This window comes from Cervus elaphus, chromosome 22 (assembly GCF_910594005.1).
Source record: "Cervus elaphus chromosome 22, mCerEla1.1, whole genome shotgun sequence".
NCBI lineage: Eukaryota > Metazoa > Chordata > Mammalia > Artiodactyla > Cervidae > Cervus > Cervus elaphus.
Window position 1 is genome coordinate 36,248,182 of NC_057836.1, and position 17,876 is coordinate 36,266,057.

At 39.9% G+C, this 17,876-nt stretch overlaps 1 protein-coding gene across 1 annotated transcript in view; it reads right to left on the reverse strand.

Annotated features, from left to right (window-relative positions):
* Positions 1 to 8,525: 8,525 nt before the first annotated feature.
* Positions 8,526 to 17,876, reverse strand: part of TM7SF3 (transmembrane 7 superfamily member 3) — a 41,727-nt gene continuing 32,376 nt past the window's right edge. Inside the window, exons 8-12 of the mRNA XM_043881642.1 lie at positions 16,959 to 17,039; positions 16,181 to 16,333; positions 13,029 to 13,126; positions 11,912 to 12,074; positions 8,526 to 10,643 (exon numbers count right to left, since the gene is read on the reverse strand). Of these exons, the coding sequence (XP_043737577.1) occupies positions 10,381 to 10,643; positions 11,912 to 12,074; positions 13,029 to 13,126; positions 16,181 to 16,333; positions 16,959 to 17,039 (758 nt within the window). The 3' untranslated portion in view covers positions 8,526 to 10,380. The remainder of the gene's footprint in view (positions 10,644 to 11,911; positions 12,075 to 13,028; positions 13,127 to 16,180; positions 16,334 to 16,958; positions 17,040 to 17,876) is intronic.

A 17,876-nucleotide genomic window follows, 5' to 3' on the forward strand; every position in this document is an offset into this window, starting at 1 on the left:
GGAAGGAAAAAATATATACCTAAATTTGCATAAGAAGCTTACTACTAAATTGCATATAAAACAACTAAGTCCATGGGGTTGCAAAGAGGTGGACACAACTGAGTGACTGAACTGAACTGAGCGAAAAATCAAATCCATTGGGAGAAATGTCCAGAAGCAAATAACATCAGTATTCTAACAAATTATTCTACTGTTAACATACTCCAGCCAACTAGATTCTTTTGCCTACAAACCAGTTTTTTGTAACCATCGTTGGATAAATGCATTATAATTTTTTCAACTATTTCCCTTATTGGTGTTTATTCAGATTGTTTGCATTTTTTGTTAAATCAATGCTACATTAAACATTCATATAAAAAATAAACATTCATATATATACAGGCTTTTGCACTGTAATGTCTGGTGCATAAATTCCCAGAGGTTTGTTAGATTATGTTCACTTTTATTTATTTTTCACAAAAAGGAAAAAGAACTATACATGGTTAAAAATCCAACACATGGAAAATAGAAAATTCAGAGTAGTCAACCTCATCCTAAAACCCATGTCTAATAAGTTGCCTTGCTTTTTCACCTTGATTTTTCTTTTCAATGATATCCCTTGTAAGTCTTTTTCCACATGAGCAAAAGGGAAAGAGTAAGGCCACTGTCTTGGAGTAACAAAAAGCCTTTAGAAAATTCGCTATATTGAAATTTATATCAATGGATAGGATTGTGCCTAGAATAAAAATGCACTGATCTTGAAACACAGGGCCTACTTCTTGAGTATCAGTAGGCTACATTTGAGTTTTCTAACAAATCCTCAGTGATCAATGGAAAGAAATAGAGGAAAAGAATAGAATGGGAAAGACTAGAGATCTCTTCAAGAAAATTAAGAGATACCAAGGGAACATTTCATGCAAAAATGAGCACAATAAAGGACAGAAATGGTATGGACCTAACAGAAGCAGAAGATATTAAGAAGAGGTGGCAAGAATACACAGAGAACTATACAAAAAAGACATTCATAACCCAGATAACCACGATGGTCTGGTCACTCATCCAGAGTCAGACATCCTGGAATGCAAAGTCAAGTGGGCCTTAGGAAGCATCACTACAAAGCTAGTGGAGGTGATGGAATTCCAGTTGAGCTATTTCAAATCCTGAAAGATGATGCTGTTAAAGTGCTGCACTCAATATGCCAGCAAATTTGAAAAACTCAGCAGTGGCCACAGGACTGGAAAAGGTCAGTTTTCTTTCCAATCCCAGAGAAGGGCAATGCCAAAGAATGTTCAAACTACCGCACAATTTCACTCATCTCACATGCTAGCAAGATAATACTGAAAATTCTCTGAGAGGCTTCAACAATGAACTGTGAACTTCCAGATGTTCAAGCTGGATTTAGAAAAGGCAGAGGAACCAGAGATCAAATTGCCAACATCCGCTGGATCATCAAAAAAGCAAGAGTTCCAGAAAAACATCTATTTCTGCTTTATTGACTACACCAAAGCCTTTGACTGTGTGGATCACAACAAACTGTGGAAAATTCTTCAAGAGATGGGAATACCAGACCGCCTTACCTGCGAAACCTGTATGCAGGTCAAGAAGCAACAGTTAGAACCAGACATGGAACAACAGACAGGTTCCAAACCAGGAAAGGAGTACATCGAGGCTGTATATTGTCACCCTGCTTATTTAACTTATATGCAGAGTACATGATGCAAAATCCCATGCTGGATGAAGCACAAGTTGGAATCAAGACTGCCGGGAGAATTATCAATAACCTCAGATATGCAGATGACACCACCCTTATGGCAGAAAGCGAAGAAGAACTAAAGAGCCTCTTGATAAAAGTGAAAGAGGAGAGTGAAAAAATAGGCTTAAAACTCAACATTCAGAAAACTAAGATCATGACATCTGGTCCCATCACTTCATGGCAAATGGATGGGGAAACAATGGAAACAGTGACAGATTTTATTTTCTTGGGATCCAAAATCACTGCAGATGGTGATTGCAGCCATGAAATTAGAAGGCACTTGCTCCTTGGAAGAAAACTTATGACCAACCTAGACAGCATATTAAAAAGCAGACACATTATTTTGCCAACAAAGGTCCGTCTAGTCAAAGCTATGGTTTTTCCAGTAGTCATGTATGGATGTGAGAGTTGGACCATAAAGAAAGCTGAGCGCTGAAGAATTGATGCTTTTGAACTGTGGTGTTGGAGAAGACTCTTGAGAGTCCCTTGGACTGCAAGGAGACCCAACTAGTCCATCCTAAAGGAGATCAGTCCTGGGTGTTCATTGGAAGGACTAATGCTGAAGCTGAAGCTCCAATACTTTGACCACCTGATGTGAAAAGCTGACTCATTGGAACAGACCCTGATGCTGGGAAAGATCGAAGGCGGGAGGAGAAGGGGAAGACAGAGGGTGAGATGGTTGGATGGCATCACTGACTCAATGGACATGAGGTTGAGCAAGCTCCAGGAGTTGGTGATGGACAAGGAAACGCGGCGTGCTGCAGTCCATGGGATTGCAAGGCGTTGGACACGACTAAACAACTGAACTGAACTGAAACAAAGAAGAAAGCTCATTAGAATCATCATTCCCTAAAAGCTTGTCCTTATCATGTTTGTATGTAACCCTGAACCTCAGCACATTGCTTTGATTTGTATAAATAGCTGATGAACAGGGCTAAAGTCATCCTTGGTTGCTTTCAATGCCAGAGGATTTTTATCTTGGACTTTGGTACCACTCAGGGATGAAGTGCTCAGTCCCATCAAAACAAAAGCTGATGTGAGAGAAAATGAATGAATTTCTCAAATGTTAACTTACCCTAGAATATGTTCATTTTAAGACTTATCTCAGGCAATTGTAAGGTTTTTGTTCCCAGCTCATGCAGGCTCTAGACATACATAGAATGCAAGAAGTGAAAAACGTCTCTATTCAGTAGAAAGAAAATCACTGGTGTGTTTTATGTGATACACAGCACCCTTGGAGAAGCAGGGAGCTTAATACATTTTCTTCCTTGCTGTTTGCAGCTGCTTTGGATCCTCTGCCCCTCTCCTCAAAGCTCCCAGATGCTAGCACGCATCCTGCACCATGACTACAGGCAGGCTGAGCACTTTCAAGCTAATCTGGGCAAAAGATAATCCATTAGAGGAGGAGCCATGAAACCTCATGTGAAATAGGCTTTTTCATCCTTAAGGACTTCAAAGGGAAAAGACTTCAAAAAAAAATGTGGCCATTTATTAACCTCCTTCCAGAGGAAGTAGTGTCACATATATTATTATACTTGTGTGTACAGGACTCTGGAATAGAAGGAGTGATTCCAAGGGTCACGCCTTGTGAGTCACTGGGATTCTGACCTACCTGCCAGGGAATGATCGCTAACTTCTAGGGTCTTGGGAGGAATGGAAAAAGGTAAATTAAAAAGGCAAAGTGTGCTCTGTGCAGTTTTGTAGAACAGTTAAAACTTAAGTGCTCGGGGCTGGTGCACTGGGAAGACCCAGAGGGATGGGATGTGGAGGGAGGTGGGAGGGGGGTTCAGGATGGGGAACACATGTAAATCCATGGCTGATTCATGTCAATGTATGGCAAAAACCACCACAATATTGTAAAGTAATTAGCCTCCAACTAATAAAAAAAAAAAAAAAGAAATGCACTCTAGATGCACTTTAAAAAATAAATAAATAAAACTTAATGAGGAAGAGAAGACTGACAATAAAGACAGAACTATCATATAATTCAGCAATCCCACTTTTAGATATACACACACAAACACACACACAAAAAGGAAAATAGGATACTGAAAAATTATCTTTACGCCTGTGTTTATTGCAGCAGCATTCACAATAGCCAAGGTAGGGAAACTGCCTAAGTGTCCTTCAATGGATGAATGGACAAAGATGTTGCATGTGTATGTAATCAAATATTATTTAGCCATAGCAAAGAAGGAAATTCTGCCATTTGCGACAACATAGATGACCCTTGATAGCATTGTGCCCAGTAAAATAAGTCAGCAGAGAAAGACAAACAACTATGGTAGTACTTATCTGTGGAATCTAATGAAGCCAAACTCCTCATAACAGGAGCAGAATGGTGGTTACCAGGGGTCGGGGGAAGGGGAGCTGGGGAGAATGTTTAACGGTATAAACTTACAACGAGAAGGTAAATAGATACATTCTGGACATCTAATTCACAGCATAATGATTATAGTCAGCAATATTATAAGTTGCTGATAAATGAAACCTTAACTGTTCTCACCACAAAAAAGAAATGATAATTATGTGACAAGATAGAGATGTTAGTTAATGCTCTAATGATAATTAGATAGTAATATATAAATGTATTTAAATCAGCATATGGTACACCTTCAACTTATATGTTGAAGGTACATCTTCAACTTATATGTTGAAGGTACACCTTCAACTTATATATATGTTATATATAACAATGTTATATATTAATTGTAACTTGATTAAAAAAAAAAAAGGACAACATCCTGTCTGGATCAGCTGCTCAAAATGACAAGAGCTGAGAATGGGAGAGCTGATTCTGCCAAGCACCAAAATGAAGGGCTATCATGAGTGGTGGGCATACAAGTGAGATTCCACTGGGGCATCTCCAAAATGAGAAGGGAAGGCCTCCAGGCTTTGTTCATGTTTTTCCTCTACTACATGGAATGCACTGTGCCTCCTTGTGGTCCTAACTCATCTTCCAGTGAAAGCAAAACTGTTGGTTTTGCTCAGCCATGTCCAACTCCTTGTGACCCCATGGACTGTAGCCCACCAGGCTTCCCTGTCCATGGGATCCTCCAGGCAAGAACAGTGGAGTGGGTTGCCATCCCTTCTCCAGGGGATCTTCCCAACCTGAGGATCAAACCTGAGTCTCCCACACTGCAGCAGATTCTTTACCATCTGAGCCACAGGGGAAGCTCTCATCCTCCAGCTGTTGTTCAGTCACTGAGTCGTGTCCGATTCTTTGCGATCCCGTTGACTGCAGACAGAGAAGCCAGGCGTCTCTGTCCTTTACCATCTCCCAGAGTTTGCTCAAACTCATGTCCATCAAGTCAGTGATGCCATCCAACTAGCTCATCCTCTGTCATCCCCTTCTCCTCCTGCCTTCAATCCTCCCCAGCATTAGGCTCTTTTCTAATGAGTCAGCTCTTTGCATCAAGTGGCCAAAGTATTGGAGCTTCAGCTTCAGCATCAGTCCTTCCAGTGAGTATTCAGGACTGATTTCCTTTAGGATTGTCTGGTTTGATCTCCTTGTTGTCCAAGGGACTCTCAAGAGTCTTCTCCAACACCACAGTTTGAAAGCATCAATTCTTCAGTGCTCAGCATTCTTTATAGTGGTGCAACTCTCACAACCGTACCTGACTACTGGAAAAACTATAGCTTTGACTAGATGGACCTTTACTGGCAAAGTGATGTCTCTGCTTTTTAATACACTGTCTATGTTCATCATGTTTCCTTCTAAGGAACAAGCATTTTTTAATTTCATGCCTACAGTCACCATAAGCAGTGATTTGGGAGCCCAATTAAATAAAGTCTGTCACTGTTTCCATTTTTTACCCTTCTATTTGCCATGAAGTGATGGGACTACCTTACCTACCTCCTGAGAAACCTGTATGCAGGTCAAGAAGCAATAGTTAGGACCACCGTTCTATTTGGAAATAGAACCATCGTTCCAAGTTGGAAAAGGAGTACATCAAGGCTGTATGTTGTCACCCTGCTTATTTAACTTATACGCAGGTTATATCATGTGAAATACTGCCTGAATAAAGCACAAGTTTGAATCAAGATTACCGGGAGAAATATCAATAACCTCAGATACACAGATGACACCACCCTTATGGCAGAGAGTAAAGAAGAACTAAAGAGCCTCTTGATGAGGGTGAAAGAGGAGAGTGAAAAGGCTAGCTTAAAATTCAACGTTCAAAAAATGAAGATCCTCCTCCAGGTCTCCACTTAAATGTCATTTCCTCAAAGAATTCTTCCCAGGCATCAGAGATTCTACCTCCAATTCCATAGTAAATTTTCATTGCATATTGTATTTCTTTTGGATAACTATTTTAGTGTCTGCCTCATCACACACTAAGCTCTGAAGCAGGGACTGGGTCTGATTTTTGCCAACGCTTGGCACTTAGGAACGTAACAAAATATTGCATGGATGAGTGAAGTTGAGGTCCAAATCAGAGTATTATGGTATTACAATTTTTAAAATTTTGTCCCTGGTGCTGATGTAACCTGATCCAGAACTGCCAGCCTCCCCAGTGCCGTGATTATAGGGTCCCCAGCAAGTCCAAGTTTCCACTAGCTTGAGCCCCTCTCTACCTAAGTTGCATAAAGAGTGGTCCTTGCAAAAGTAGTAGCCAGACTGCACAGGTGTCTTCCAGTCAACAAGCAGGATAAACGGACTTGTAAGGTGTAGTCATTTGTCAGGGTTGCCATAACAAAAACCCCACAGACCCGGCGGCATCACATCAGAAATTTTCTCAGTTCTGAGGCTTCAAGTCCAAGAGCAAGGCATGTTTCGTCTGAGGCCGCTCTCCTCTGCTGGCTGGTGGCCACACTCACTGTATGCTCACACCTACTCTGTCCCAGGGTTCTAGTATGTTCTAATCTTTTCCAGATTGGATTAAGGGCTCGCCCTGATGGCCTCATTTTCACCTAAGTGACAGTGTTAGTCACTCAGTCACGTCGGACTTTTTGCAGTCCCGTGGACTGTAGCCCACCAGGCTCCTCTGTCCACAGAATTCTCCAGACAAGCATACTGGAGTGGGTTGCCATTTCCTACTCCAGGGGATCTTCCTGACCCAGGGATCAAACCAGGGCCTCCCGCATTGTGGGTAGATTCTTTACCGTCTGAGCCACCAGGGAAGCTTGGTTATCTAATTAACTCCTTTATAAAGCCCTCTCTCCAAATGGGCTTCCCCGGTGGCTCAGACGGTAAAGAATCTGCTTGCAATGTGAGAGAACCCTGCAATGCAGGAGACCTGGGTTTGATCCCTGGGTTAGGAAGATCCCCTGGAGGAGGGCATAGAAACCCACTCCAGGATTCTTGCCTGGAGAATCCCATGGATAGAGGAGCCTCGTGGGTTACAGTCCGTGGAGTTACAAAGAGTCAGACATGACTAAGCAACTAACACTTTCACTTTTCACTTCTCTCCAAATACAGTCACCCTCTGAAACACTGGCAGGTGAGGGCTTCAACATATAATTTTTGGGTGGGTGGCACAATTCTGTGCATGTCAAAAAGGAAAACACAGGCAGCCTTGCTCCTAAGGACTGGATCACAGTGGGAAAGCCTACAGTTTTCAGGAAATGAGAGCCAAGAATTCTGGGGTTTTAATGAAGGTTAACAACAGGTATCAAGTACATCAGCGAGGAGTGAACTTGATAACCAAAAGATTCACTACAAATGCTGCTGTGGTGAAATACGGAATTGGAAACTAAATATCTATTATATACTTTATAAAGAATATAAAACGGTCCATGACTGTAACTTGGAAAAACATGCTTTCACTGTGTAAAATTAACACCTTCCCAGAAGAAGAGATCATGGCAATATTAGGAGCTCAGGAGCTTTCTAAGAATTCACTAACAACAGAAGAAAATTGGAAAAAAATCAATGATTCACATTTTCATCACAATAAGAGTGTAAAGCACATTTGGATAGGGAGTTCTCAAATTTTGGTCTGGGTACTATTATTTGATAACTGTGACTTTATATAATTTACTCTTTAAGAATTTCCTCAAGTACAAAATAACGTGATTACATGTTTAAGGTCAGATAACACTGTATCTAAAGTCCATTCCTGCTTTAACATGGTAGCAATTTCTTTGTTAGAATCAGTTTTCTATCCCACTTTATATAGAACTCAACAGGTCTATAGCACTGGTTAGCTGCTGTGGTTTGGCAACCTAATAGCTAACCATAATAGGTTAATCAGAACTAAAACATTTAAATGATAGAAACAAGTTTCTGACAACACTATTATTTTTTTGTTTGACACAACTAAAGTACTAATGACATCAACACAAACTAACGCATTAAAGACAACAGCTTTCCTTCTAATGAAGGATATAAACTTTAACACATTACCCCAGATTTCCTTCATTTCCTATCATTTCATTTATGCTTAAACTGATTTTTTTTAACATATACATGTATCCTTTTTAAAATTCTTATCCCAATTAGGTTGTTACGGAACGTTGAACAGAGTTCCCTGTGCTATAAAGTAGGTCCTTGCCAGTTATCCATTTTAAATATAGCACTGTGTACATGTGTATCTCAAACTCCCTAACTATCCTTCCCCTTCAACCTTCCCATCCCCCACCCCCACACCATCCTACAACCATAAATTTATTTTCTAAGTCTGTGAGTCTGTTTCTGTTAAACTGATTTTTTGGAATAAAGAATTATTTGTCCAAGTTAAATAATTTTGTGTTTATAGCTATGAAACTGTCCTCATGTCTTATTACTTTTGTACAAATACAGTTGGTAAAAAATTTTATAAGAATTTTATAATAATGAGGCTTTTTTGCATTTTTTTCAAAATAGGTATTTATTATTAAAAAATTAAACAAACTGGCTTATTACTCACAAATTATCATGAAAAATTTTAAACAGTTTGTCTCCCCCCTCCAAGAAAGTATGTTTTGTCTTTATAATATTTACTGGCAGACATTTTGATGGTATAGAAAAAAAACACAAACATTCCATGTCACTTTGTTAGAATTTATGATATAGCAGAATACAGAATCTCTATGGTGAATCATAAAAAAAAACCCACATTTTTTTCCTTCAAGTGTTTTTTGAAGTTACATAAACAGTGAAGATTACAAAATAAATAGTAAATAGACACCTGTGTAATTTAATTTTTCAATGCAAGAAATTATTATACATTTTTTTTCATTTTGTTTCAGCCTTTCCATAACACTTTTAAGAGCAAAGCTGAAAAGTTTCCAGTTACTGGAAGCATCAAAAACCTATTGTATATTGAAAAACCTGTAAAAGCAGCATCATTTAAATAGTGGTTAACTCACAAATAGGAGAAGGACAACCACAACCAACCTCACAGCCACTCAGGCATCTCAGTCACCAGCTTCAGATACAAGGTAGAACCCTGGCGGAGACTCTGACAGTTGATAGAAGGCCATGAGGAGCAAGGATGCAGCCCAGGGCATCTGGGTTCTTTCTTACGGCGCAACAAAGTCAGAACTGAAGGGACTCTCCTTACAGAATCCAAGGGCCTCATTGAAAGCAGCTCTATTCAACACCTAAGTCCTTTTTCTCTCCTCATCAATTTACAACACAGATAGGACAAAGACTTCATACTGAAATTTTTGAAATTGTACCAATGCTCTAACAACTAATTTAGCAGAGAGGACTACAAAATGCAAATATGTTAAAGGTTTCCTTATTAATGGGACTATAGATGAAGCTAGGAGCCAGTTTATCTCCCCAAAATAAAACAATTTATATGTCACTGAATGCAGTTTAAATTAGAAGTCAGCTGTCAAAACTATCTTAAAAGGTTTTGAAAGGAAAAAAAGTCACTTTTTATCTGGAATATAAATAAGTCATCCATATAAGAGCTTTATCATCTATATAAATTGACCTCTTTTCAAATGGTTGAAATATTTCAGCTATTTAAATTACCATTTTAAGCAATAAAAGGCAAAGAGGAGGGGTACCAACTGAACTATATATACACTTAAAAATGATCGATAGGGTAAATATGTATTTTATCACAAAGATAAAAGGGTAATTTTTGATAATATATGATATTTATGTGTAACCAAGTAATCAGATTGCTTATAGTCAGAAAATAAGTTAGTTCTCCCTCCTTTGTATTCTGAAGTTCAAAGGTGCAGTACCAAACCCCCAAAACTACAAACACAGTGGCAAATAAAAATTTATTTAAATAAAACTGCCCTCCATGCCTGGTCCCCAAGTTTAGCCAGACTTTGGTGAGAGAATTGTTCAAGGAGTTACAAAAAAAAAAGCAGAAGACAAAAAAAACCCACCATGGCTTTACAGAACAACTATTAATTTTTAATTTCTTTTTTTTAAAGTGTATCTACTTAATGGAGTAAGTTGACACATAACTTATAAACCAAAAATGTAATTTCTTAAGCATTTGGTAATAAAGCAAAACCTCCTTACCACCAACATTATGACCACCTTTCACACTCTCACTTAGAATGACTGTCATCTCCCAGGCATGCCCTTACCCTCTTTCAATAAAGAGACCACAGTACTGTACAAAGCACAGATGCAGAGCCGGTTCCTTAGCAGACTTGCCCCAGAGACTGCGGAAGCAGCCGGGCAGCAGCACCGACCATGAGACGGTACCTGGGATGTACTTCTAGAATGCCCTGACCAAGCGTTCTGGCATCTACAGAAGCAGGGGCGTTCTCTCTCCCGCCGGCTGTTCCTTCTGGAAGAGCCCTTTGATCTGGGCTAATCGGCTGAAGAGTCGCTCTCTCAGTGGAGGGATGTGGTGGCTGGGGTCCAGGATGTTCGTCACTCTGCGCTCACGCTGTCGCTTCCATAACTTGTAAGGGTGGGGAGGGAAAAACGGCTGCCCTCTTTCTCTTCGAATCTGTAGCGTAATTCCACTTACAGCCAGCATCCCCCATACTGCCAGGATAATAAAGTCTACAGGACAGCAGAAAAGGACAGTTTGAACTCTTGTATTTTAAAACCTAGCACAGATGTTAAGACAACATTTTATAGCCTCAATCTGTATCATCTTTTCTCAGTTAATACTACACTTTTTGGTGAGTATGTCCAAATACATGTGTATTTCCTCACTTACAAGCCAGGGAATAAGCAAAGAAACTATGGTCTTACATTTCAAGATAGGAATTTCCTATTACAGGCATTTGAAAGTCCAGACAGAGTTATAAAGGAATCAGTTGTTCAGAGCCTTGGCATTCCAGTATTTTATGACTACAGGCATAGTGCTCACAGGCAGAGTTGTTTGTTGTGTTTCTCCAGAGTGGAGAGGAAGGGCAGTGATCTCACAGACATACAACATGGAACATCAGATACCACCAGGCTCTTCTTTCCCCATTCCATCCTGTATGGGACCCCACCCCACTCATATAGAGTAGATACAGAAATGCATGAAGAGATTCAACAAACTGTACTGAGCTTCCAGTAAAAGGTTTGGCCAAATACTGAAACTTCCACGACACGTGGATTTCAAGGTCTCTACCATCAGTCTCTTAAACAATGAGGGCAGGTTCAGGATAGTAGAGGGAAAGAGCTGACCTTAAATATTCATAACAATTGTAATCATGCTTCTATACCTTCGATTCTAAGCCTTGCTTTACCATCCTCCCTACTTTAACACTCTGAAACCAACATATCTTGCAATCTTTGTGAACATTTGATTTAGTAGTCATTTTTTTTCCTTTAAAAACTTAATGGAAAATCTTTAATGGGTAGACTCTTACAATTGAGGAAAAACACAACTACTGATTGAAAACCACTTTCTCTTTTTATTAGCAAATTATGTGCTTCTTCATAGGAAGGAAACAAGGGAATAACTTAAAAAATCAGGTTGTCCTTCTCACCCTTCACCCTATCCTCAACTCATAAGGTGCCAAACAGCTTCATTCTCAGCATTTTTCTGACAACTGGGAATGACTAGATAAACTTTAGTAATCCTGATTTAGAAATTTCTTAATAAGTTCATTTATCAGATTTGCAGAAGTATGAATTTCAACCGCCTTACAAATTTAAATTCTTTGCTCCTAAAAAGTAATCATTAACACAGGGCTCTAATAGCATCTGAATGGTGTGAATTTCCTCCTTGTGTCCCGTTAACCTTCTTTCAATCTGGTTATAAGAGCTCTTGTTAGCACAGGTAAGCCAATATTCCTACCTGACTATCACTTGGTTCTTGGATTTAGTCTTACCATTCGTTTGAAAAGGCACATTCATGAAAGCTCTGCGGAAATCCACATGGAGTGCTCTCCTGAGTATGTTCAAAGCGATGTAAGAAAGGCTTGTATACAGGTAACTGTTCACGGCCAAGACCACCGAATAGGAGCCAATGAATCCACAACTCAGTATGTTCAGCTGTGGAAAAGCAGAGTGTTCAGGCATCACCTCTGGTAGAACAATAATAGTTTTTATAGCTTTCATCATTGGCCTCAACCCTGAGGAGCCCCTGCTCCTTCAGGGCATATGAAAAGGGACCAGATCTTAGAACTGAATAGAGGTTACCTGAAAAGATAAACTGGGGGCTTCCTTGGTGGCTCAGTGGTAAAGAATTCACCTGCCAATGCAGGAGACACAGGTTCAATCCCAGATTTGAGACGATCCCATATACCTTGGAGCAACCAAGGCCATGCACCATAACTATGGCGCCTGTGCTCTGGAGTCCAGGAACCTCAACTACTGAGCCCACATGCTGCAACTACTAAAGCCCAAGTGTCTGAGAGCCTGTGCTTAGCAACAAGAGTAGCCACCGCAGTGAGAAGCCTGCAAGCTGCAACAAGAAGTCCCTGCTCATGGCAACTAGAGAAAGCTCACTTGCAGCAATGAAGACCCAGTGCTTTCTTAAATTTATTTTGGCTGGAAAATAAATAAATAAAATTATGAAAAAAAAAAAAAAGATAAACTGAAAACAATTTTCAACACCTATGGTTCATAAAACAGTTTCCCTCATCATAGAAAAGGTCTTCCCTCTGAAATAACTTCAATAATAAATTCTAGGTAGATGAAGAATCTCCTGGAGAGACAGCAGAAATGAACAATCCAAAATGAACAATCCATCAGAAGGCTGCAAACCCTACCTTCTCTGCTCCTGCTGTTAGAATGTGATGACCTGCACCACTTATTGGAAAAAATAATGTGATCATTGTAACTAGAACTTCTCTTGCTTTCACAGTAACAAGGCTATTCAAAATGAATCATCTGATACAGAGAGACAGCTCTCTCTAGTGAACAGAAATGCAAAATGATGCAATAAGTGAACAAAGGAAGGCCCAGGAAAATAGGGTGAATATCTTGACCTGATGAAACACTTACTATTCTTAAGCAGCCCATGAAAACCACCGGAATGAAAATGGCTATACAAGAGAAGGTCACCCAGAATACTGCGTCGACACGGAAAATCTTTAGGTTTCCTGGAAAAGCAGAAAGAAATCAAGAGTAAACAACAGGTTCACCAAGTGAAATTTCATTTTCTCAACATGTAAACATAGACATATCCTGAAGGTTTAATGTAACAAACAGGCACTATGAAATGAACTGATTTCTTTTCACTTAACTATCAATACAATCTTCTTTGAAGGATGTGTCCTAAGAAGGTAAAGGGGTAGGAGGAAAAATCAAGCAGGTAATGCTCTGCATTTATTACAGGATAACTTAGAAGAGGCTGGACTAGTCCAAGCTCTATCATTCACCAGATGTGATGCTGGGCCTGTTTCCTGATCCTTAAAATGAAAAGGTTGAACTACTTTATCTCCAAGCTTCAAATCATCCCTTCTAGCTATAAATTTCTATAATTCCCTGATTTTGTACTGTGATGTAAAAAATATAAGTGGCATTCAGAGTCATCATATGATATATGAAGTCCCATATAAGGAGCAAACTCTGTTTAGCAGATTTTGACCATCAATGCGTTTCCTGTTTACCCACTGTACACTGGAAGATGTGACTTTTTCTCAGGCATCAGGAAAGATGTGAGCTAATCATTTAGCTAAGATGTGAGCTAATCCATCCTACTAAACCCTTCTCTAAAGTGCAGTGCATCTTGGGGTGACCCAGGACGGATATCTTAGAACTCCTATTATAAATTATGTTTCAATAACAAAAATGTAAATCTGACAATTATTTAATACTGACACTAGCACCATTCCTCAGTCCAAATGGAGATGTCCCTGTATCATGAGACCCACGTATCCTGAAAGAGCTGGAAGTCCATAGTGAGGGGCTCTGACCTGGAGACCCCATGTTCTCAGAAAGCAAACTGCAACATGCTTCAGTGGGGTGAATGGATGGATCGTATCTCCAGTTCACCTATGCTATCCTTCACAACATGCACATGTGACTTTAAAAAAAGGAATACAAGAGATTAACAATAGTAGTTATGATGCCAGGCATGAGAAGACTGACCCATTCAGAGGACACATAATAAAGTGAAAACAGTAATTTCATTAAATCGAGAAGTCAACCAAATCTTTTCCAAATTTTAGGTGCTTAGAAATATGAGTTTGCACCCACTCTAATTAAGGTCACACTTACCCTAAATGTCCTTGAGTGATGAGATAGTTCATATATTAACTACTAAAAATAAGACAGTTCAACACATTAACTACAAAAGACTCCAACCCACCATCCCTCCATCTTCTAAACATTAACAAAAAGGAAGCTCATTAAATAGTATTTGGTTTAGCACTTCTAGAGTAGAGCTTTGAATCTTCATTTTCAATAAACATCCCTGAGAGTCTGTGATTTAGCCAAATCTAAACAATGCCACTTTGCAGGTAGATAAAGAGCTACCTGTAAAGGGGGCCTGGAATGAACTTGGCTATAGGTTTGCTAAAATCAGAGTGAAGGGCCTTGGAATTGTCAGTAAACACACAGGTCACCAATTCGTTCTGGTTAAAAAAAATTTTAATGTAAGAACTAAACATTATGAGAAGAAGAAAATAGCCTAATAGAGTACTTCTGACCATAGATACCCTTTTTAAAAATTTTATTTTTTCTTGAAATATAATTAATTAATAATGTCATGTTAAACTGATTCAGCTATACGCCCACCCACCCACTCACACACACACACATACTTCTTTTTTGAAGGATCTTCCTTATAGGTTATTACAAAATACTGAATGTAGTTCCCTGTGCTATACAGTACGTCCTCGTTGTTCATCTATTTTATGTACTGTGAGTGTGCTCAGTTGTGCCTGACTTTTGTGACCCCATTGACTGCAGCCCGCCAGGCTCCTCTGTCCGTGGGATTCTCCAGGCAGGAATATTGGAGTGGGTTGCCATTTCCTTCTCCAGGGGATCTTCCTGACCCAGGCATTGAATCCACATCTCTTGTCTCTCCTGCACTGGCAGGAGGATTTTTTACCACTGAAGAAATGTAAATTATCATACAACTATAAAGTGAAGGGGAGCAGAACAGGCACCCCAAAATGGGCCCCTTCGGAAGACCCAGCAGATTTGGGGGAAACTTTTCTCTCCCTTTACTGCCTAAAAGAATTTAGATCACAGGCCTGGCTCAGAATGAAAGCAATTACCAGAGACAGCTTTATGTCTGCAATGGCAGATATCTGATTACCACCTGCCCGTCTTATGTTCCTGTGAACTGGCCTCCTCCTCTCTGAAGCCTCAGACTCCATCTGAATTCTTAGCTCAGGATGTCAGAGAAGCCTCAACTGCCTGACTGCCTTTGAGTCTTCTATTTTTATGGGACTCCAGTGGTACAGAATTAAGTTTGTTTTTCTCCTATTAATCTATCCTATGTCAATTGAATTATTAGAGCAGCCAAAGAACCTAGAAGGTTAAAAGGAAAATCTTTCCTCCCCTATGAAAGGGAGGTAACTTACACATTAAGTAGATTTTTTAAATGGATAGAAACTGAATAATTTAAAATCCCCCAAACCATCCCTTGTGCTACTGCGCTAGGATGACTACAAGGAGGTACTCAGGAACACTCAGGGCTTGCAAAGGGTGGGAGCAGGGGTTAGGGGTCCAAGGGGAGACTGGCAACAGAGCATCAGGCTCCCTGCCTCAGCTGCCATCAGGGTAGTGCCAAATTTACCTGTGGGTCGGATCAGGCTTCTGCTTAAGACTCACTTGAAGAAAGGGTTGCAGGGTTTTAAAAAATGAAAACCACTGTTCTGCCATATATAAAGAATTCCCTTTACCTCCATTAATTTCAACCAACAGAAATACACACAGACCCCTTATTATGACATACAGGTCCAAGGCAACCTCTGAAGATGTTCTAGAATTCATCTACACAGGGTGCCTTTGAGGAAAGGGGGATTCTTACTGGTACTGGCTTTCCCTAAAGTGGCACGTTATCAGTGCAAGTTTCCAGAACTCTCAGGAGAGGCCCCAAATCCCTAATAAGGGGTGAGGGGGAGGGGGCGTGTACTGGAGAGATGAAATAAAGTCTCTGACAATGAACTGCACACACATAACATGAGTTACACATCTCCTACCCAGGGGAGTGAAGAAAGCCACTGATGCGACGAGGAAGCCCAGCACCAGTCCGACACACAGCATGCAGAGCGTGAGGACTCCAAATCGCCACCAAGCAGCTACCAAGAAAATTCCACCGATGCTTCCAGCGACGGCCGTCACAATCAGGCGGACTGCACGAGGGGAGTGGATGGACAGTTAAATCAGAGCTTCTCGGATGCATGCTCAAACACGCTAACGTTACCAAAGCCAGACTAGACTAGCCTTTCTCTAGGTCGGGCACCAAGGGGGCACCAGCAGTGCCGTGAAACCAGCATGGGGAGGCCCTCTCTAGGGAGGGTCTGAGACTGGAAACCTGGGGAGCTCATCTGAGGATTAGTGACAGGCATGGTCTGGGACAACCTCCACCTGGGACTGTGGAAGAAGGGGTGAGAAGCACTCTGTTCAACATGACAAGGAAGGAGGGTTGGGTTTGTTTTGAGGTAAAGAAAATCCTAACACTCTGATTGTTGTAAATGTCATATTGTCAATATAGCACATAGCTGGAACACAGGCTTATAATCCACATGGCCCTTCATTTCCCTGAGTACCAAGGAATTCTCCATGCAGATTAAAAACCTTGGAGAGAAGGTCTGAAGGAGTAGTTCAGAAAAGATGTGTAGAGCATAGGTGGCCAGTTATTTTACACACATAAGAGGATAACACATTCAGTACTGGTCAAACTATACAAGGGATGCTGGGTGCAAACACAGCACCTTGCTTTTTGAACCTTCATCAAACTATATTATGTTCACTTACCATCATACTTAATAGGTGTCAGTCTTGTAATCAGTATATAAAAGAAGAATCCAATGAAGATAAAGCCTATAAAGAATAGTTCTAGTAGCAGACCACCAAGAAAGCAAAAAAAAACAAAAAAAACTACAGTTAGTAAATGCAATTTAAATGTCTAATCTACAAATACATTCTTCAGTTCCCAGAATGTATACACGAGGGCATTCAAAGAAAAGAAATAATTATCTAAAAGGCAGGAAAAATTCAGAAGTCATTGGGAGTAAATATTTTTATTAAATGGGTACAAATTAAAGTATTAACTATTGGACACATTTTTTGTATATAGGTCAGTTTCGATTGATCAGTTAATTGTTAATTTCATAGCTTGGTTTAATATATTTATAGTTCCGATTTAAAACAAAAATAGTACTTTTGTTATTGTGTCTGATCTGAAATTACACACTAGATTTCAGTTCATTGTGCTCAGTCACTCAACCATGCCCAACTCTTTGTGGCTCCATGGACTGCAGACCGCCAGACTCCTCTGCCCATGAAATTTTCCAGGCAAGAATACTGGAGTGGGGTGCCATTTCCTACTACAGGGGATATTTCCAACCCAGGCATCGAACCCACATCTCTTGTGTCTTCTGCATTGGCAGGTGGAAGCACCACCTGGGAGCCCTTCATTACATGAGCAAAAATAGAATTTGAAAGGTTAAAAAAATATATTCCAAAGCAAAATGTAACTTTTATGTCTTCTTTTAATTCATCCTCTCTTGTTTAATATGAACATCAACTATTGTCTTTAACCATAAAAACCTAGTAGTATCTTTTAAACTCTACATACAGCTTAACAATTAAATTCCGTACTACAGGATCATTCTACATTTTAAGCAATTAAATATTCTTCACAATATTCTCTTCTCAATCAAGACAAAAAAG